General features: G+C 37.6%; 1 protein-coding gene across 1 annotated transcript in view; it reads right to left on the reverse strand.

The window, feature by feature from the left end:
* CNTLN (centlein) overlaps nucleotides 1–22,267 on the reverse strand; it is a gene marked incomplete at its 5' end in the record, with an annotated part of 158,722 nt that overhangs the window by 49,924 nt on the left and 86,531 nt on the right. Inside the window, 4 exons of the mRNA XM_015822430.1 lie at nucleotides 8,519–8,739; nucleotides 10,407–10,479; nucleotides 12,969–13,131; nucleotides 19,900–20,438. Coding sequence (XP_015677916.1) covers nucleotides 8,519–8,739; nucleotides 10,407–10,479; nucleotides 12,969–13,131; nucleotides 19,900–20,438 — 996 coding nt within the window. The remainder of the gene's footprint in view (nucleotides 1–8,518; nucleotides 8,740–10,406; nucleotides 10,480–12,968; nucleotides 13,132–19,899; nucleotides 20,439–22,267) is intronic.

A 22,267-nucleotide genomic window follows, 5' to 3' on the forward strand; every position in this document is an offset into this window, starting at 1 on the left:
ATCTAGTATTCCTTTCTATATATTTTATTATCTCAAAATGTATATCAGAAGTCAAATATAGTCCTAAGTTGAGAATAGAAAGAAGACAAGCATACTGTACAGTCTTCTAGTTGGTGCAATAATATTTCACTTCAAAATGCTGTTAAAAACTGTTGGCTAACTGTAAAAGCTCGTGTATTCTGATTAGGGGTGCACAAAACAGCCGGAATTAGAAATATCTGCTTCAAATGTTGTAAACACAGAGCAAATCACAATCAAATCAAGTTCTCTCCCAAAACTGGGACTATATGAAGTTCTTGAGTCTACAGTGTTCCAATATGCCACAATTGGTTTTTTTTAATTGAATTCCTACAGCTATGGAGAACTGGAGAGTGCATTAGTCAATAAAACAGCAGGCATAGGTTTCATCCCTGCTGACACTGACTGGAGTTAGTAAAGAGGAAGAGCGGGTAGTTAAAAAAAAAGTCAGTTATGCACTTGGTTGGAGACTGAGAATCATTTTGGACATAGGTAAATGACTGATGCTTGTTTGGTAGAGTTGTTTTTAAATTCTTTGTCTCAAAAATAATGTTCCCTATGGAAATGTTCGTAGGTAATGTTCCAAGTAGGGCAGTTGCATGTTGAGTTCAGGACGTAGCTGTGTGCATTTTCCCTGCTATCCCGAATATTTTTGGAAATCTTCAAGCTGCTTGCTGATTACAGTTGACACAAGAATAATTCTTAAAGACTGAATCTCTGCAAATAGTCTCTAGCTGAACCTAATTTAGTACATACAACCCCAAGAAAATGGCAGAAAATGTTTTTAGTGCCAAAACACTAAAGAGTCAAAAATGCAAAGGAACATAGTGATACGGTAATCGTTACATCTATATATGATCAAATAGATTTTAAAATTGTGTAAACAATTAAGTCACAATGGAAATGCTAGAAACTTTAAACTTTTCTCCTGTGAAATTAGATGAACTTAGTATAGTAAATTAGTGAAAGAAAAAAACAGATAGTATTAAATGTTCTGGGGAACTACTATTTTACAGGATTTTTTCCCCTAGTAACAGGATTTTTTCCCCTAGTTCAATGATGGCGAACCTTTTAGAGACCAAGTGCCCAAACTGCAACCCAAAACCCACTTATTTATCACTGGGTGCCAGGTGGGCGTGGCCCACTGGGTGAGCGTTGCTCTGGTGGTCATGGCAGACTGGCTGGGTGTGGCCAAGGTCACCTCGATGTTGCTTGTGAGGAGGGACACCTGTGGGGTCCGGGCAGCATTGGGGGAGTTCCAGGGGGTCTCTGGCAGGTGGGGTAGTGGGCAGGAGGCTCGTCCTGTGGGGTGAGGTGAGACAAGGCGAGGCAGGGTGGGGGGGAAGGGAAACCAGCGGTGCTGGGATGCATCTGGCCACGTGGGACCTCGGTGAGTTAGCGGGCGGCTGGTTGAAGAGGAATGGTTGCCATCTCTGGGGCATGGCACACGTGCCCACAGAGAGGGCTCTGAGTGCCACCTCTGGCACGCGTGCCATAGGTTCGCCACCACTGCCCTAGTTACTATCAGATAATTTAAGATTTTTTTAATATTGTAGTTGATAAGATACAGTGAACATTGGCTTGCAAAGTATTTTCAAGGTTAAAAAGCCCAGCCTGAGTATGTTTCGGTAATAACTAGGTTTTGGTTGGGGGATACTTGGGGGATATTGACCAAAATGTGCCAAAGCAGACTGCTACAGTGCTTACCTTTACCCACCACTCTGTCTATACCAGGGGTAGGCAACCTTGGCTGGCTCAGAAATTCTGGGAGTTGAAGTCCACGAGTCATAAAAGAACCAAGGTTGTCTACCCCTGGTCTCTACCATCTCTATTTATTAAAAGCATATTGTGTAACCTTCAGATGATCAAAGCAATGGCCAGTAAGCCCATATAGTGACAACCTTATCATATGAAAGATTGCAACCTAGACTACAGATAAAAAATCATATGAAAGATTGCAACTTAGACTACAGATAAAAAGCTTAAATTAATGAAATAGAATTTATTTTATTTATTTATAAAATGTATTGGCCGCCCATCTTATCATAGGGTACCATAGGGTAACTCTTACCATAGGATAACTCTGAGCTGCTTACAGTTATATCTAAGCTAAAACAGAGAAAGTTAAAATCAAACCTTAAAACCAATAGAACTAAAACTAGAACTAGAACAGAACAGAAGAGAACAGAACAGAATACTTTATTTGGCCAAGTGTGATTAGACACACAAGGAATTTGTTCCCGGCGCAGAAGCGCTCAATGTACATGCAAAATAACAGAGTAATAATAATCAGAATAATGATAGCAATAAGAGAAGGTAGTTGAAAATATGTTGCTTGTTTGTGAAGTTAAGCTTTCCTCCCAGAATAGAATATTTGGGAAGTCTTATGGAAAAAAATCTTTGGGCAGAAGTAACACTTCTTTTCTGTTTTAGCTGGTCTGTGGTTCTAGCAAAAGCAGGTTTAGTTCATCCTTATTTAAATTTAGGATTAGAAACTCATTTAAATAGCAGACTATGGATTTAGGAAATGATGCTTCATATGTAAGGTAAAAGAGTTTTACTATTCAGAACTGATTCCTGGTGATTTCAGGAGCATATTCCTGTAACTGTTTTGGCAACAATATGGAAATATTTGATGCTGGGTTCTTCTGGAATGATTTGTGAACTTTCCAGTCTAGGTTACTGCCCTGGTATTTCTTGGTGGTGTGTCATCTAGTATTATCAAGTTCTGACCTTGCTGAGATTAGTCAAAGCTCAGATAGGATGCCTGCTCTATTGTAATTCCATAACCTACAACCTACATTTTAGGGAATTTGGAATTGAACAACAGCAGTAAAACTGAGTTGATTTGGAAGAATAGTGAAAAAATAAGTATAATGGCATTTTTATTTTTTGAGGATGCATTTAAAAAAAACTGAGGACATGAATCTTTTTTAAAGTTATGCCAAGTTGAAGCAGCAGCTAACTCTAAAATGTTCAGAAGTCTTTCAGTGTAAAATGAAGAAAGCATCAGGTAGCAAAGATTTTCTTTTACAAATTACTAACAACGCTGGAAATGTTCAAGAAGTGCCTGCAGTGGATTTTAAAGTACTATTGCAGGAATTCTTTAGGTTGAAATATGGCAATATCAAACAGAGACTTTAAAAAGAAAGAGAACAGTTACACATCTGGAAGAATGCTCCTGAAGAACTGCTTTCAACTTTTGTGTAGTGCTACCCAAAGGAGCTGCAAACAGTTACCTAGTGGGTTGAAAGTCTGTTCCTTTTTTTAAATCCTGCCCTCTTCAGATGAAGATGGTTTGCTCTGCTACTAAGTCCTTTTCAGATGTCAAAGGCAACCCATAAAACAATAGAATCACTCCTATGATGCCACTTCTAGAGCACTATGGGAACCATAGCAAAGGATTCTGGGTAACTTTGTAGTTGTGGGGCTTTTATAATTGGGTTGCTACATTTAAAAGACAATAATTACTGATTTAAATTACAATATGGCAGTTTTGCACTGAATTGTACATCCCTTGTGTCTCTATGTGTTTTTGCTGTGCAAATGTTACATCTTACCCATGTATAATTGTCATTACTCTAGTACATACAGCAGAGGATGTTTTAATCTGAGCAGACATCTGGTGATGAAAATTACAGCACTGCCATTAGGCATGGGGAATGCCGGAGAAAGACAACAACCTTTAAAAAAAATTTTTTTTCCTGGATTGTGCCAGTAATGAAATTTTTCAAAGGAATCTCAGAAATATCACATTCCTTCACAGCAATATCAAATTCTGTGATTTTGAAACACCATTTGCACAATTTAACTTCTTCATTTACATACAAAGTCCTTCAGATCAATATGCATCGTGAGTCTTAGGAATGGCAGAGCATATTTCTTAATTTGCAGTAAGCGGTACTGCAACATGTAATGCCATGCCATGCAGTATAAAGCTGTGTTAAAAAAAAAATTACAGTAAAAGGATTAGGCTGCTCAGAGTCACTTGAATAAGTTAGGCGGCTATAGAAATTGCATAAATAAATACAATATAGACTTTTGTAATTCTACTACAAACAATGTAGTTACCGTTAAATGCTTCTATATACAATATACGTGTCTGTAGCTTTTCATCAACATCTACACATCTATATCAGTACAGCTACATAGGAATCAAGGGACATCTGCCAATACTCAAGTTGCAGATACTATAATATTTCTATCTAAATAAAATCTAGAACATCTCTTAAATTGAGAACTAATCTTATACTACCAAAGAATACAATATAGCTAATAGAAAGATAGGAGCAGCAATCAAAGGGATTTAACCATTTGTGGAAAGGGATAAGAGCAGTATGGATCTCCAGAGAGATAGCATTCCACAACGCAAGAACATGCTTCATGGGGCCCACAAAGTGATCCTACTTGATTGAAGGGATCTGGCGTGTCTCCACTCTAGCTGGTCTCACTAAACCAGTGGAAAAACATGGGAAAAGGCATTCCCTCAAGTAGCTATGATAACCAGCACCTTGAATTTCAGCCAGAAGTCAACTGGCAGCTGCTAGAGCTTGCAAAATAGTAGAGGTATATGCTCGTATCATGACACACTTCCCGAAATGCTATCTTCCTGCAACGCTGGATTGGACCAGTTGTAATTTCCCAATCTTCTTCAAGGGCAGCCCCATCTAGAGTGACCAAGGCATGAGGGACTGTCTTAAGGATCTCCCTATCCAACAAGGGTCACAACTGGCATACCAGATGAACCTCCTTGGCCACAGCTGCTATCACAGAAGCTGTGAATCCAGGGGTGTCAAACTCAATCTCATTGAGGGCTGCATCAGCATTGCGGTTGCCCTCAGGGGGCCGAATGGGTGCGGCCAGGGTGGGTGCGGCCTACTGGGTGGGCGTGGATGGAGTGGGTGTGGCCTACTGGGAGGGCATGGCCAGCTCTACATCATTCACGTCAAGGGTGCCTGTGGGGGTGGGGCCGACGCAGCAGGGGCTGGTTCCTCACTGTTTCCAGACGGCCTTGTGGAGCTAAGACTGAATGCGTTTCAGCATAGATGGCCACCACAAAATTGTACATTGGCTCCCGGCCGGCCTGGGCCAGGGCCAAGGCAGAGGGGGCCATTTCCTCACTGTTTCCAGGATGGCTTTGCGGGCCACATGAAACCACTTCGCGGGCCGCATCTGGCCCCCTGGCCTTGTGTTTGACATGTCTGCTGTGAATCCAAGAGGATCTCTAGAGTGTGCACTAGTTTCACATGGGGTGGTGCAACCCAATTAAAGACTAGAGATGGAATGTCCCCAGGACTGCAGGTGGGGGTGACGGGATCAAACAGATAACCATTTTGTCTTGTCAGGACAGAACCTGAGTCGACTCCTTCCCGTTCAAGCCTCCCTAGCTTCCAGGCACTTGGGCATGACTTTAAAAGCATCAGTTTGTTGGCTGAAGGTCAAAAGGCATCATTGGATATCATCAGCATATTGATCATACCTGACCCCAAATTGATGAGGTTACCCAGAAGTTTCAGGTAGATATTAAACAAAAGGAGAGAAAAAGCCAAGCCCTGTAGCACCTCAATTAAAACTGGATGCTGAAAAAAAATCAGAATTGGCACATATTTAGATATTTTGCCTGGACTCTTACATCTGTTTTATATTATTTACTTTTTCTTGGACAGCAATAATGTTTCTTATGTGTTGTAGCTTCTTTTTTTATCTATTAGTAATACCCGCAAGAAAAAAGTATGGTATATTATTTTTGTATCATGTGTCATATATATGCCAGAAACAATACTCCAAAAAGGGAAGATCCAAGACAAAAAACATAATTAATGAATAACTGCTGATTACAATTATTTGCCTCTAAAAAAAGTTACCATATTTATGGAATCAGCTGTTCTTGCATCTACATATAGCAATCATTCTCTCTCACAAGCAAATATTCTCATATATTAAGACACAATTGCTGTTACAGAGAAATGTACACATTCTGCTTCCTCCAGCCAAACAGCCAAAAAAAGGAGGAATAAAACAGGAGGGAGAAGAGTGAGGAGAAGGGGTATATGCAAAGGGAAGGAAAGAACAAAAAGAAAAATCTTATTTAGGTGTTAAGGATTAAATAATGAACTGGGCAGTTTACTCTAGCTCAGGGCTTTTCAACCAGTGGTACGGGTACCACCTGTGGTACATTGGCACCTGGCAGGTGGTACGCGACCATCCTAGAAAAGTGGTAGTGGGGGAGGGGAATGAGCTGAACCGGTGGCAGCACCGCACAAGCCTGAGCAAGAGACAGCTGGAGCTGCAGGGCTGTCAGGGCTCAGCGGAAGCGCCAGGATCAGTGCCGCTTTCCAGCTGATTGGTGCTTCTTCGGGGCTGTCAGGGCTCAGTGGAAGCTCCAGGATCAGCGCCAGGCTCCAGCTGCGGCTCGGTGATGATCCTGGTGCTTCTGCTGAGCCCTGAAGAAGCACCAATCAGCTGGAAAGCAGCACTGATCCTGGCGCTTCTGCTGAGCCCAGAAGAAGCACCGATCAGCTGGAATGTTGCAGCATCTCCAGGGTCTTGTGATTTACATTCAGATGCTTGGCAACTGATTCATATTTATGACAGTCACAGTGTCCCAGGGTCATGTGAAGTGACCAAAACCTGCTGCAACCACCCAGAAGACAGGGGGAATAAAAACCAAACACCCCCCCCACCCCAACCCCGCTGCCAATCCTCAACAGACATGCTCACAACAATGAAAACCTCGGACAGGAGGAAGAGCGCCGCCGGGCAGGCAGGCAGGTGTCTTGCTCGGCTGTGGCTTGGAGGGCACTTTTTTCAGTGCCATTGTAACTTTGAATAGTCACTAAGTGAACTGTAGTAAGTCAAGGATTACCTGTACTTTATCACTTTTTTCAGTGGTTTTTTTTTTTGGTCATCATGTTTTTGTCACCTTGCTAGGTGACTGGTGGTACTCGGATATTGCCATATCCTAAAAATGGTACAATGGGTGAAAAGGTTGAAAAGCCCTGTCCTAGGCGACTGGTGGTACCCGGATATTGCCATATCCTAAAAGTGGTACAATGGGTGAAAAGGTTGAAAAGCCCTGCTCTAGCTAAGCAATGACTGGTTCTAAAGTAATTCTTCAAAGTTATCCATGTTTTTCAGCAGCAGCAATGTTTGCAATCGTTTATATCTCTTGCTTATTCCTTTGCCTTCTACAGAATTTTTTTTTCTATTCTTATCAATTAATATAAAGTTAATCCTTCAGAATCAGTGAATGTAAGATGAATCCTTTAATTCAATTTAGGGGAAAGCACTTCATACATTATTAGTCTGTATTTTTTTTTTTACTCGAGTCCTATTTTAGCTAATTGATTAATTGCATGAATGTCATGGCCCTCTATGGGTATGCAAATTCCTACTCCCATGGAGGGAAATGTATATCCATTTATTGGGTCCTGGATGATCAATGTAATGTGGACGTCCAACTGCATTTACATTGCCTGTATTATGTAGAAATCAGCTCCTACATGGAAAGTCTCTTTGACTGGACTATGGCTTTCTAAACTACCAATAAATGTGCATTTCAAAAGTGTTTTTATTTCGCATGTGCATTTATAGTGTTCCTAAATCTGTCTATGTGTTTAAAAAACTAAGGCCATGAAACAATTCAAATTATATTTGAAGGTGGAGGTGTATAAATGCACTTGCTGATTCCATGTTATAGCACATATATAACAAGAAAAATAATGTGTCTTTATGAGTTGTGGAGGTTAACCAGGGGGAAAAAATGCAAACTAACCAGTGCACAAAATGCTGATCTTTTGTTTACAAATTCTATTAGTTTAACAAAATATAAAATACAAAGGAAAATAAAAAAGTAATGGAAAACTAGGCGAAGGAAAAAGGGAAGAAAAGATATGGGGTAGAAAGGGAAAAAGAACAAAAAAGTTGACATCTAACTCTTTTTACACAGTAGAAGATAATAACATAACAACCTCAATATTTTACTTTTACACAATAATATATACACTAGCTATTTCTGTAAAAATGCTGATCTTTTATGAAAATACGTTCACCTACTAAAGTCAGGGCAAGTACCATAATTATAAATGCATTCAGACATTTCAGTGGTCCTTCTACAGCAGTTCAGAATTTCTGTAAGTGTGATGTAATTCTTTACATCAATTATCAGGTGAGCTTGTCCCCATGGCTGCCATTTCTATTTTCATAAAACTGATCCACGAAAATAAACCATTTAGAGCAAAATACGTATTGCTTGAGAAAAGAACCAATTACAGCCTTCTCATCTTCGTATCTTGCCACTTCATAGTCAAAAGCATTAGGCATCATCCTGATCTGTTCAGACAGATTTGTGAACCATATGCATGATTTCAGTAAATAATATATCCTGTATGTAATAGGGTGATATTCAACTTTGCTTGGAACTGATAGGCTTATAATTATAATCCTGTACATTTCATCACTAAACATTAGATTTTTCTCATATTTTATAATAAATTTTTACCTGAACAGTTTGTTTGCTGGCCTGAAGTTGCTGTTTGGTTAGATGCAACTGGGATGTTAATCTTTTGTTTGCTTCCCTGGACTTTTTAAAAGATAATACTGCTGTTCGTTTTGATTTTTGAACTACAGCTAACTGCTGCTGTAAAGATGTGATACGTCCCCAAAGTGACATGGAGCAGCCAGGTTTCTGGACCATGATACTTCTTATCTTCTCTCTGTTAACTAAAAGTTTAATATTGACCAATTATTAATCTGACACTAAATTAGCTTCAAAGAAATGACTTTTTTTCTGTTGCAAAGGACTGCTGAATGTCCTTTGCAACATCCAATAGAACCAAACCCAAGTTTTTCCTGCTACAAAACACAATATATACTATACAATTCCCAGGGTATATGCCGTGATGCCGAAATTGCAAAAACATTATATTTTGCTAGCCAAAACAGTAAATTTGCTTCATTTCGATGACTTGCTCCTCTTAATCATATCATCCGGAGTGTATTAGCTATGCTTCCAAAGCAGAATTAGAAACAAACTAGTAACTACATTGCAAACTATTTTGTTAGTACTCTGTGCATTTTTTTGTAGTCTCCTAGTGAAAAATCTAATCAAAAAAGAGGGGGAAAATCGATATACTCCTTAGCCTAAAAGACTGCCAAGCCTTCTTCTAAAAGATGAAGTAGGTTGAAGTAGGACATTAAATTTTAAGGTGAGTGAAACATGTGCTTTTATTTAATATTATTGAATAAGTATATCTGCCTGGCCCAGGTCCTTGGGAAGGGTTCAACAGATGGACAAAAATGCCAAATCCAGTATAAACATCTGGCTCACTGTACAACTGGTCCCAGAAGTTATCAGTACATTGGATGCCATACCAAAAAATCTTGGACAGCGCTTAGAAAACATGAGCATTGACAAAATTTCCATCTATCAATTACACAAGGCTACAGTGCTTGGATCCATATACTATGCCAATACATTAAAGTATTCTAGTCTTGGGGAAGAATTTGATGCATATAAAGGGCAATACCAGCTAAAAGAATGGCCAGCTGTGATTTCACATTTTTGTGTATATAGTAACAGTAACAATAATTGCAAATAATTTTTTATAATTTTAAGATTGCAAAACGGTTCGAGTACTTATTTTGCAGTCTTAAAAAAAATCTGCTTTCTATCCTGAGTGACGAGCATAGCCCATAAAGTCTGGAGTGATGAAGGAAATAGCTTTGAGAATACATAAAGGCAGCAGAGAAAGAAACCTACTTATATTAAGACAAGGTTAAGAAACATAAAAGCAGGTATGCTCTCAGCAACTAGTCCATCCCACTTTAAGGAAATTCTTTTTACTTATTGATGTATTCAGTTGATATATCCTCTCTGATGCTGTTAGAGAGATTTGAAATACAGTATCCACTATAGGTCTCAATTTGGCATTTTTTAAGCCACAGTACATTGTCTGTTTTATCCAGCTGGTGTTATGTTGAAACCCCTGCTAGTGCACATTGAAGAAATTGGTCTCAAAATCCTGACTACTAGGGATTAGAGAGAAGGAGTAAAATATAAGCAACCAACTGCCTTCTTATAGATTTTTTTAAAAAATAAAAAAGAGGGAGGGGGGTACTGACAAATACACCATCTGATGACTGCCTTTAAACTGCCTTTTCTTACTATAAGGGAATATAAAATCAAATTACCTTAATGAAAAGACTTCATTTTCTTGCTCCTGAGGAGAAGAGTAAATTTCTTTTCTTTAAATTATAATGATCCTGGTGCATCTATTTTATTTTAGATATTTGTGAGCTATATTGATGACTGCTGTCAATCCAGATGCTATCTATCCACAAATGTAAATATAATTTTGCTATTACAAAAAGATTTTATGTATTCTTACCTTTGTAAGGATTGAATGCCGAATTTAGAATCTTTTTCCTTTGGACAGTCATTACTAATTCACCTTTCCTTTTCTACAAACACAAGAAAAAATATTATATTCCTAGGATTTACATGTTTCCCCAAATACACACAGTGTGTGTGTGTGTGTGTGTGTGTATGTGTGTGTTAAATTTTTTTTTGCTTTATTGCTAACCCTAAAATCTTGGAACTAAAACAATAAATAAACAAAAATGCTACCTTTCTCACACTTATGACCTTAACTTATCAATGTTGTGTTGTCATACTGAGGAGCCTCCCCAAATAATTGCCATTCCATTGTTAAACGTTATGAAGTCTTTATTTCTGTGTGAAATGAAATGAAATATTCACTTCATATGTATTAGCTCCCCCTAGAACAGAGATTCCTAAATTGTCTGACCAAATTATCCCTTTTTCTAGTCTGGAATAATGTTGTGATCTTCACCAAACACCAGACAAACCATCACAGCAGTGATAGCCCCAAACTAGATCCTCGACTCACAATTACAAATTGCTCCATTATCCCTAAACTATACCCAAATTATTTTCTTGGAGTGATTACTAAAGGATCACTGTTCTAGAATTCTACTTTTTCATATCAATGGTTATGCTTGACTTTCCTTAACTGGTCTAAATATTCAAATATTGTTTGTTAGTTAATCCAATTCATATAACTGTCCATCTCACAAAACAAGTGAATCCGGACGGAATAAAGCAAAGCCAAAACAATTAATAAATACCTAAAACAATTATCAATGTTATTATTAAAAACTTAAAAACTATGAAAACAAAATTAAAACAAAGTACCAGTAAGCAGTTAATATTTAAAAAAACCTCCCTTTTTACGACCATGTAATCCCTAATTCAGGGTAGAGTAATATAAGATATTAACTGAAAATGATAAGGCTACAGCATCCTATAGATAAGGTAACTGGGAAAATGTTAAAATATACATACAATTTGCTTAGTACAATGGTTCTCAACCTTTTCTTCACCACAGACCCTCGCAAACATCTTTTGTGGCCACAGACCACCAAGACTTAACTCAAGGTTTAAATCATAACATTTCTTCAAGCCTTCATAGACCCCCTCCTACAATGACATCATGCCCCCCTGGGGTCCAAGGACCATAGGTTGACAACCACTGGCTTAGTATATCCATATTTTGTTTGACATGTGTAAAGATTTTATTCTGAATCTGACAATTGGATGGATGTTGTTATTGTCCCCTTGTACAAAGGCAAAAATTACAGGGGGATTAGAGCATTAAATGTATCTGAAAGGGTATGAGAAATGAACATGAGTACTTGAAAAAGAGGTAAGTCAAAACTTTAAAGAATAAAAGATCCTGTAGAAAGTGTTGTATGAAAAAGATGGCATCCTGACTGGTTTGCAACAATAGAAATGAATTTATGTAATATGCATTTCATTGTTTCCTCTTACTTATTTCTTTTTCCCCATTTCTTTTGCTTATTACTTAATTTTCTTCTGTTTCCATAATGGTGTTTATTCAGTTAGAGAATAACACAACGGTATGTATGTAATATATACTTTTGCAAAATGCGATATAGGTCAATTTTCACATTGTTATTTCTAATAGGATTATTATACTTGCATATGACTTATGTTTGTATGAGCTGGGTCCACATTGTATTGCATCAGAAGGCAAATGCTTAAGACTAGATTTAGTGATCATTTAGTACTGTAAATGTGAACGTATATAATACAACCTGAACAACAGCTGACAGTTGTATAAGAGTTTAACTCATGTCAGTGTAATATAAATAACATTGCTGCACAATCTGAACCCCTGCCATTTATTAATATCTTTTAGAAGAACAATGGGAATATGCAAATGGCATAAGTTCTCTGTTCCTAAGTCATTCACTAATCTATAAGGAAATCTTTAGAAATGCTGTTGAAATGGCAGTCCCAAATTAGTTACCAATCCTCTAACTTAAAAGAGGTATTTGTTCATATATAAAGATTAAGATATGCCTGCATTATTTAAAGTGTTCTGTTCTCAGAATAAAGGATCTCAAAAAAAAACCCAATATTTTCTAGAAGGAAAATTATTGGATTCAAATATAAAAGATTACTCTACTGCAAAATTGCTAGCTTAAAGATGGATTTTCAAGGAAGTTAAAACGGCTAGTGAACTGTCGTTTGCAAATATGCTTTTCAAAACTGATAGTGACAACTATTCTCATGTAGTCTGGCATAGTCCTTTTCAGTTGTGAACTGCACCAAAACTTAAACTTTGGATCACTGGTAGTAGGTAACTAGTGTTGTAAATTTTAACTGTTTTTATATTTATCTTTTTATCATTTCATATTTATCTTTTTATACCATTTTATAAGCCCAGAGTCACTCCAATGGCAAGATGAGTGTGTGTGTGTGTGTGTGTGTGTGTGTGTGTGTGTGTACGTACACACCCACCCACCCACCCACACACGTATGTATGTATGTATGTATGTCTGTCTGTCTGTCTGTCTGTCTGTATGCAACACAAGTGAATGCACTGAAGTAACTCAAACCTTACCTTTTTCTGATGTAATTTGCTTTCAGTTTCTAAACACTTGCTGATTGGAGTTATTTTATTATTCACGACCTTATTTTGTTCTTGCTGTTCATTTTTTTTGGTCAGTGTAATATGATGTACTGCTTTTGTCTCCAGGTTTTCAGAATTCAGTATTTCAGAATCGCTAAGAAGATTGCATTAAAAAAAAAAAAGATTTACTGGTCTTAGATTTAATTGTCTATGCTGATCAATTGTAGAACAAATAAAGTCATTGCTATAACTTCTGTACATTTAGACTTATATGGAAAGTACTTATCCAGAACCCTCATCGAGAACCTTATATAGCTGAAGACATTTTTTGTAGGAGATGCATCCTGTACTGTATGCTCCTGGGAATGGCTCCAAACAATACATCAATCCATGCCTAAACATCAAGGTAGTACTGAATTAACGTGACAGTGAAACTGTGACCATTTACAAATTATCAAACTGTCACAATGTTTACATGTTGAATAGGGAGATTCATATTGAATAGGGAAAAGTCGTAGAAGAAGCTACAGTTCCTATAGAGCAGTGTTTCTCAACCTTGACAATTTTAAGGCATGTGGACTTCAACTCTCAGAATTCCACAGCCAGCATTGCTGGCTGTGGAATTCTGGGAGTTGAAGTCCACATGCCTTAAAATTGTCAAGGTTGAGAAACACTGCTATAGAGTATGCTCTGACATGCAATTGAATAGCTTAGCATTAAGTAATGCAAGTCAACTAAGGGAAAAATATAGGGAGACGCCTGGGCCGATTAACTTAAAAATCAGAAAGCAATTAGAAAAAAAAAGAATCATCAGGTTTCAGCTTATCTTTATGAAGCAGCATATACTGGGGTTGGTGGGAGACATGAGGGAGGGAAGGAGCAAATACAGCTTAATGTTAGTTCAAGCCTTCTACTATAATTCTCTATGAGGAATGCCAGAGTAATAAGAAGCAAAACACTTCAGATTCTGGGGATGCTTGGAATTTTGAAAGCAGGAAAGAAATGAGCTCAAGAAAAGAGAACCTCTAAACTCTAATCTCCCCATCAGAAAGAGACCACAGAAGTTTGTTTGTTTGTTGTTGTTTTTTTGAGGGGAATGGAGGGGAATTGAGAGGTATCTTGACTCCTGTCTACTGGGTGGACAAATACCTGCTGTTATCTTGGCAAGATTTCAGAAGTGGTTTGCCATTGACTGCTTCCTAGGGCTGAGAGCGAGTGACTGGCCCAAGGCCACTCAGCTGATTTTGTGCCTAAGGCAGGACTAGAACTTACTAATCTCCCAGTTTCTAGCCTGATGCCTTAACCGCCATACCAAACTGGTTCTCCCATGGAACGTTAGTCTTCCCTAATATGTACTATAACAGGCTTTATGATTTGTAGAGAAGGAGATGACACCAATAAATTAAAAATATTGCAGGCCATACAGGAGTACTTGATTCACTGATCAGCTGTTCAGCTAGTGAGGCAGCCACAACATTGGAACTGGAGGTGGCAATGAGGCCTAGGAGCATTGGAGGCTTATAAGTGCAAAATTTGGGGACAGCAACAGTGAATTTATTGGCTTCTTTTAAAAAAAAAACTCAGATGGACCATGCCTGCAGGATATATGTTGCGCAGAACAATATCCATTGTTAGGACCAATTCAAGTTTGGCAATGAAAAAATTCAGCACGGGTAGCAATAAACATTTAAACCTATATCACTGATGGCTCTAAAGAAGAAATTTCACAATAGGGAAATCTGGCTGCAAACAATTCATTTTGGAGGAAGTGAAGATTTAGAACAGCGGTTCTCAACCTATGGGTCGCGACCCCATTTGGGGTCGACCGACCATTTCACGGGATCACCAAACAAGGATGTCCGCCATTTTTTCCCCTTTTCCGGCGGGTGCCTTACCTCCCTTGAGCTGGGCCAGCTGGTGGTCGGCCTGCTCCGTCTCTGCCGCTTGACAGCTACGCCTCGGCTGGTGCAGGGGGCGGAACCACGCATGCGCGGCGCTCCCGGGCAGGGAAAGTCCTCGACTTATGACCAGTTGGGTAGTCCTTGACTTACGACCAGTTTAGTCCTCGACTTACGACCGGTTTAGTCCTCGACTTACGACCGGTTTAGTCCTCGACTTACGACCGGTTTAGTCCTCGACTTATGACCGGTTGGGGGTCGCGGCATTAAAAAGGTTGAGAACCACTGGTTTAGAATAATTCTTATTTTTCCTTTTTCTTCAACTACAGAAAGCTGAAGGATACGTTTAGATTGGGTGGATTGATTATAGTAATGACTGCTGAAAAACTATGCTTCCTGAAACGAGCATCAGGCCCCTGATCATTAATGATAATTGCTGTGTCAGTCAAGCTGGTAGTGACATATAGACTATAGTCTACAGCATACCCTTGACAATAAGCTTCTAATTAGAAGCACTTTATCCCAAAGGAAAATTAGCAGCAGATATTATCAATTACAATTAACCTATTTCATAAAATTTTGGCATTATGGATGACATCTCTCTTCAAGGTACAGAGGATAAAATTGAATATCCAGCTTTAAAGAACATGCCCCAAGCTAACATCTCATGACCATAATCTCAAAAGTAAGTGGTAATACACCATCAATCTGCTACACCAAGAGATGACAAAACTTTCAAATGCATTTACAAGCAGGAGCAAGGATATGTTAGAGCATGGGTGTCAATCTCGCCGTGTCATGTGATGTGTTGCGACGTATCGTGACTTTTTTTATATTGCCGGAGCTGGGGTAGGCACGGGCTGCAGTTTGACACCCCTGTGTTAGAGGCATTAACAGTCCTGTGTTAGAGGCTCTAAAACAGCTAGTAAAATGCCCAACAAGAGGGGACTATATTCTAAATTTAGTTTTGACCAATGGGGATGGGATATTAGAAGTTGATGGGGGAAAACTTGGTTTTCAGTGATCACCAATGCCTTTGGTTTGTCATTAAAACTAAAGCCGATATAACATACACTAAACTTGAAGTTTAGGCTTTAACCAGACAAATTTTTACCAAAATGGGGGATTATCTAAAATATAAACCTGAAGGGTGACAGGAGTCAGTGCTCGGTGGACGCTGATAAAAGCTGCCATCTTGGAGGCAACTAGTCTTCATGTGAGGCCCATTAGTAAAAGCTAGGATTTACTAGGATAGTAAAGGAGAAAACAATCAGCGTATAACAGATATAAGAATAGCAGAAATGTAGCTGATAGGCAGGTGTATAAGAACCTATAGAGAAAGCCAAACAAGTCATTAGTGCTGCTAAAGCACAGAAAGAGGAGGAACTGGCTAAAACTATTAAAAATGTAAACTAAAACTTTTATGTTAAGGGAGATCTGGCTAAAGCAAATCTTAATAGAAGACTGTTCAGTCTACTCGGAAGTAGATGCCGGTAACAAAAACAGGTAGGGTGGATCATAGTACCCTTGTAGTGCAGTTTCTTTTCCAGGGGTTTTAGAGGTGGGGATGGCAGATGAGTTATCCCACTTAAAGCTTAATAAAGCAAAAGGTCCAGATCATATTCACACCAAAGTCCTGAGAGAAATTCTAGGTGTGCTCGCTGGACCATTAATTGTTCTGTTTAACCAATCTCTTCTAACAGGTGAAGTTCCCAAGGACTGACGAACAGCTAATATTACATCCATCCACAAGAAGGGGGCTAGGGAAGAAGTTGGAAACCATAAGCCATTAAGCTTAAGACTGGTAGTAGTGAAGTTAGTGGAACCACTCCTGAAAAAAGGGATTAAAAAACATTTAAAAGCGCATGTGACTGTTAATGGGGCACTGTCTGAACAGAGACCTGTCACAAGCAATGTACTGTAAGGCTCAGTTCTAGGTCCTATTCTGTTGAATGTGTTTGTAAGTAATATAACAGAGAGATTGCTAGGTAAGATTTGTCTTTTTGCTGATAATACAAAGGTCATAGAGATGATGTTCCTGGGGATATTCATAAAAGAAAAATGATTTGACATTGTTGGAAATAGGTCAAAAATATGGAAACTACAGCTCAATATTTCTAAACGTAAGATCATGCACTTGGGGAAAAAGAATCCTCTGGCAGAGTACGGTATTGGGGATACAGTGTTAGACAGAACAACAGAAGAAAAGGATTTAGGGGTGCTTATAGCAGATATTGCTAAATGACTAAACAGAGACGTCACTTTAAAAAAAAACATATCGATAAGATTGAACAAGTCCAGAGATAGGGAACAAAATGGTGCAAGGTTTGAGGGACAAAATATTTCTGAATATGTACAGGCTGGAAGACAGAAGGGAAAGAGAGGACATGACTGAAATCTTTAAATAGATTAAGGCTGTGAATAAAGTTCTAGAAGGCAGTATTTTCAATATGAAGCAAAAATCAAGAACACGGGCATAATTTCCAACTGACAGGAGGGAAGCTCAAAAGTAACATTAGAAAGCATTACTTCACAGAAACAGTAGTAGAAGTTTAGAAGCAACTTTCAAACAGAGATAGTGGGTGAATCATCAGTAACTGACTTTAAACATGCTTGGGATATAAACACATGTCTGTCGTCCAACAAAAATTAAATTAAAATTAAAAATAATAATTAAAAATAATTAATTAAAAAGGAAACAAACAAAAAACTCAAAAGGCAGACTTAATGGACCACTGGATCTTTTTCTTTCATCATTTTTTTATGTTTGTATTAATTTTTATTATATTATGTTTTATTATATAAAGAGCTGTGGGGGCGCAGTGGTTAGAATGCAGTATTGCAGGCTAATTCGGCTGACTGCCAACTGTCAGCAGTTTGGCAGTTCGATTCTGACCGACTCAAAGTTGACTCAGCCTTTCATCCTTCGGAGGTAGATAAAATGAGGACCCAGATTGTTGGGGGGAAAAGGCTGACTCTGTAAATTGCTTAGAGAGGGCTGTAAAGCGGTATATATGTCTAAGTGCTATTGCTATTATATTATTTATCGTGAAAAATAACTATAGACATACGTTCAAATTTTCTAAATTTCAAAGTCATACATAAATACCAACATAGTACCCTTCCTATTTGCATTTTATTAGTTCTTTTCTTGGTGAGCAGTATTAATGTACATGAAAGCAATATATTATTAAGTTATTATGATAACGTTTTATATAAAAGAGTATCTGTTTGATGTATGACATATCCCATATGCATTTCCCATGAGGAAATTTGAGGTATGAAGAACCTCTTGCTCAATTGTGTTAATATTTAGCAGATGTGATAGTTATTTTAAAAAGTCTTCAGCGTTGAATAATCCTAAATCACAAGTTACCACTGGCTTTAATGGGGGACTCAAAGCTTAATTAAGCTGACAGAATAAGAACTTAGGCTCCAATTGTAAAGTCAGTGATTAAGTCTTACTTTCATTAACTTGGATTATTTTCATACTTCTGTTTTCTCTAACCACAAATAAGTTGCAATAGCAAAGAAAGAATTTATGGTTGTGGAGCTAGTAATTCATACCTAAAATATCTTCAAACAATTGTGTCTGATCTTATATTATTCAGAATTTTTTATATCTACTCTTCTATAAGCTGGAGCTTATGGGGAAACCCATTTGAAACCAATTATGGTTTATTCATGATTGTGCACACTAAGATAACTATGAACCAGATCATTTGTTTAAAACAAATATTGTACAAATCAATTTTTCATAAATTTAAATTGCTGAATTTGAGTAATATACAACATTTAAAGTTCTACAAATGAGAATTAGTAAGATTTCTTTCTATCTTATGTAAAAGCTAAACCATATCAAATATTCTAGAGATTATTAATTAATAGTATTAATTAGCAAATAACACAGTGGACAGTGTCAATGATATACTATACCGTTTAGGATGCTGGACTACTACCAGGGAAACCCAGATGAAAGTCCACCATCAACTGTAGAAGCTCACTGGGGGATTTTGGAAAAATCAGTCATTTTTAGGAAAATCTATCTGCTAGAGTTTTTGCAAAGAAAAGCTATTATTTCAGTTATTTTAATGTACTAGATGAGCCTGTAAACTGTTGAAAGTTATCTGACTTTGGCAGAGTTGTTTTTTTAAATCCATAAATCTGTATTCATACATACATACATACTTTGACCCTTGAAAAAAAGGCAGAATATCAATCCAACAATTAAAAAGTTCAGCACAAGGCCTGCCTGAACAATATTTCTGATTGTCTCTGAATTATGTATATAAAGTAGAATAAAGCAAAAGGTAAGAAACTTTGCGTTCATAGTTTATGAAATCACTATAAAACACATGATTTCAGTCTTAGAAATAACTTTTGTTATGTTGTGGGATCTAAGGAACCTATGCAGTTCTACTTATGGTTACAGAACTAATTTTCAACAATCATTCAATTACACTTAGTACAATGACTGTGCATGAAACATACATGAAATAATTAGTGTGGAAGGTCCTTAATTTAAAGGACACAAAACAGCTTGTAGACATCTGGTAGCAAGTTGAAATGGGTCATTCAAAATTTATCTAACCAAATTAAGGGGAAAAGTGTTTCTCCTCCTGGGTCGGCATGTCACAAGATAACTAAACTGACTTCATGGGTTTGCTTGGGAATCCTTAGCTGTCAGAAGTGAATATGCAAAGGGCCAGCAAATTAAATCAACCTGCCAAACTGTCAATTTCAAGCCTCATGGCTACATGAAAATAGCATCACTAGAAGAAATCAAGCATTGCCTTCTTTTGGGTTTCCTGGCACCTATTCAAATACTCGTGCAGTTGTGGCTAATTTTGCATGCAAATTTCAGTCAATAAACTCAGAACAAGACCTCCCAAGATATTTCAAAGACTCTGACAGTATTTTTTCTGCATATCAAATCGACAGTAGTTGAAATTCAGTTTCTATTTGCTAGTGTTTTGCATATGCACAGTGTCCCTTCTACCGAGCTAAGTTAATGAGAGCTGTACCTGCTTTCACTCATATCTTCCCAGCCGTCCTTACTGAAGTTCTCAAGTGCACCACTCATATCCTTGATGGACTGATTGCAAAGAGATTGATGTTCCACCAAGTTCTTTTTCTTTCCTGTTTTCAGTTTAACACTGGCACCTGTATTCTTACAACTACACTGTCCACAAGCTGCTTCCACTGTGGTTTTGGAGTCAACCATTTTTGTTTTGCTCAGTAAGCTTTGCAGTTGTTTCACTTGAATCAGCAAATCCACGTTTTCATTTTTCAATAAATTTCCTTCTGCCACTTGCCTCTTCAGAGACGTGATCTCTTTTTCCAATCCATCTATTATTAACTGGAGCTTAGCTTTGTCCTTCTTTCCTTCTGTGATCTTTTCCACAAGTATCTTCAGCTCTTTTTCTCTGTCTTCTGCAACGTCTGTATGCTTTTTAAGCAATAGTTTCAGGTCACTTTTATCCTTAACTAACCCTTTATTAATTTCCTTCAGCTTCTTGGATTCTTTTTCAAAGCCCATTATTCTTCTTTCCAATTGTGAAATCTGAATACAATAGAAAAAAAATCACTTTTAATGTTTTACGTAGAGGCTGGTTTTTTTCATTATGACTTAATATCCTATATAATCTCTGGAAATAAAATTCTATCCAGGACAACTATTTCAAATAACAAATGGAAAAAATAACTTCGCAGTAATGAGGAGGAAGGCATTTGTATTGCAATAATACATCTGTTAAAAAAGGATATGTCATAAAATAAATTAAAATTCCTTACACAGTGACACAAAAGTGATATGAAACAAAACAATGCCTATTTATAACTTCAGTGATTTCTCAGTAGTTAATCAACTTTTTTTAAAAAAATAATTATATAGTAGTCCAGACTACAATTTTGGCTTTGATTTTGTATCATGATTTAAAACAAGTTTGCTGTTGACACTCTGTATTTCAGTTTTTTATAATGAAATACTGGTAATCCTCCACTTACAACAGTTCATTTAGTGACTGTTCAAAGTTACAACAGCACTTTAAAAAGTGACTTATGACTGTTATTCATACTTATAACTGTTACAGCAACCTCATAGTCACGTGATAAAAATCCAGACATTTGGCAACTGACTCATATTTATGATGGTTGCAGTGTCCTGGGGTCATCGATCATCTTTTGCAACCTTCTGACAAGCAAAGTCAATGGGGAAGCCAGATTCATTTAACAACCATGTTACTAACTTAATAACTGCAGTGATTCACTTAACAACTGTGGCAAGAAAGCTCATAAAGTGGGGCAAAACTCACTTAACAATGGTCTCATTTAGCAATAGATTAAAACCTAAGTTAACGACATATTTCTGCTGATGGAAATGGTAAAAACCCACCAACTTTTTTCTTTATAATATGGTTTTGTATTTATTACTTATGTCATGATTTTGACCACTACGTCTTCAATGGTATGGTCCATTTTGACAATACGAGTGTCCTTGTTATAGATTTCTTCTTCATAAATAAGGACAAACGTAATTTTCAATTAATAAGTGTTATATCAATGTATCTTTTTTTTTTTTTAAGAAATTTTATTTATTTTTTCAATCATAAAAAACAATCACAAGTAAACACAATAACCAAATGTATCTTTGAGCCTCTATTTCTGTGGTGGCGAATGTATGGCACGCAGAGCCCTCTCTGTGGGCACACGTGCCGTCGCCCCAGTCCTAGGCCTTCAGCTGGGTTTTATAAAACCTTTTCGCTTTAGGCCTCCACCACCGTGTGCAAAAAAAAAAAAAGGTTCAATCAATCAATTTCAACTTCTCGCAGGAAAAAAAAGATCTCGCAAAGTTGGAATTGATTGATTGAACTTTTTAGTCCTATCCAGTCTGCCGTTACCACTGCAGCCACGCCCACCCAATGGGCCACACCCACCCAATGGGCTATGCCCACCTGGCACCCGACGATACATAAGTGGGTTTTGGGTTGCAGTTTGGGCACTCGGTCTCTAAAAGGTTCGCCATCACTGCTCTATTGTAAGCACATTTTTGAATTTGGGCTTAAGTAACTCCAGCACTGAGATTGATTGCTGTGTAAGAAAAGAAAATTTATATCTTAGGTAGAAAATACCATAACTAAAAGTTCTTCACTCCAGAATTTCAATTAGAAATTGCTCTAGAAGGAATTATTAGGGCTATTACTTCCTACTATAATCCAATAGTTTGGGAAAGACATCATCAGAGGTTCCTGTATTAGGCCAAACCATTCTTGACAGTTATGTCATTAAAATTATATATCATAAACTCCTTCTATCCCATGGGTGATAGATACGACATCCTCTATCACTCAATTTGTTTTCCATTACTCACTCTATCTTAAGATAAATGAATGT

The sequence above is a fragment of the Protobothrops mucrosquamatus genome, unplaced genomic scaffold, assembly GCF_001527695.2.
Source record: "Protobothrops mucrosquamatus isolate PMUCROS unplaced genomic scaffold, P.Mucros_1.0 scaffold1565, whole genome shotgun sequence".
NCBI classification, from domain to species: domain Eukaryota; kingdom Metazoa; phylum Chordata; class Lepidosauria; order Squamata; family Viperidae; genus Protobothrops; species Protobothrops mucrosquamatus.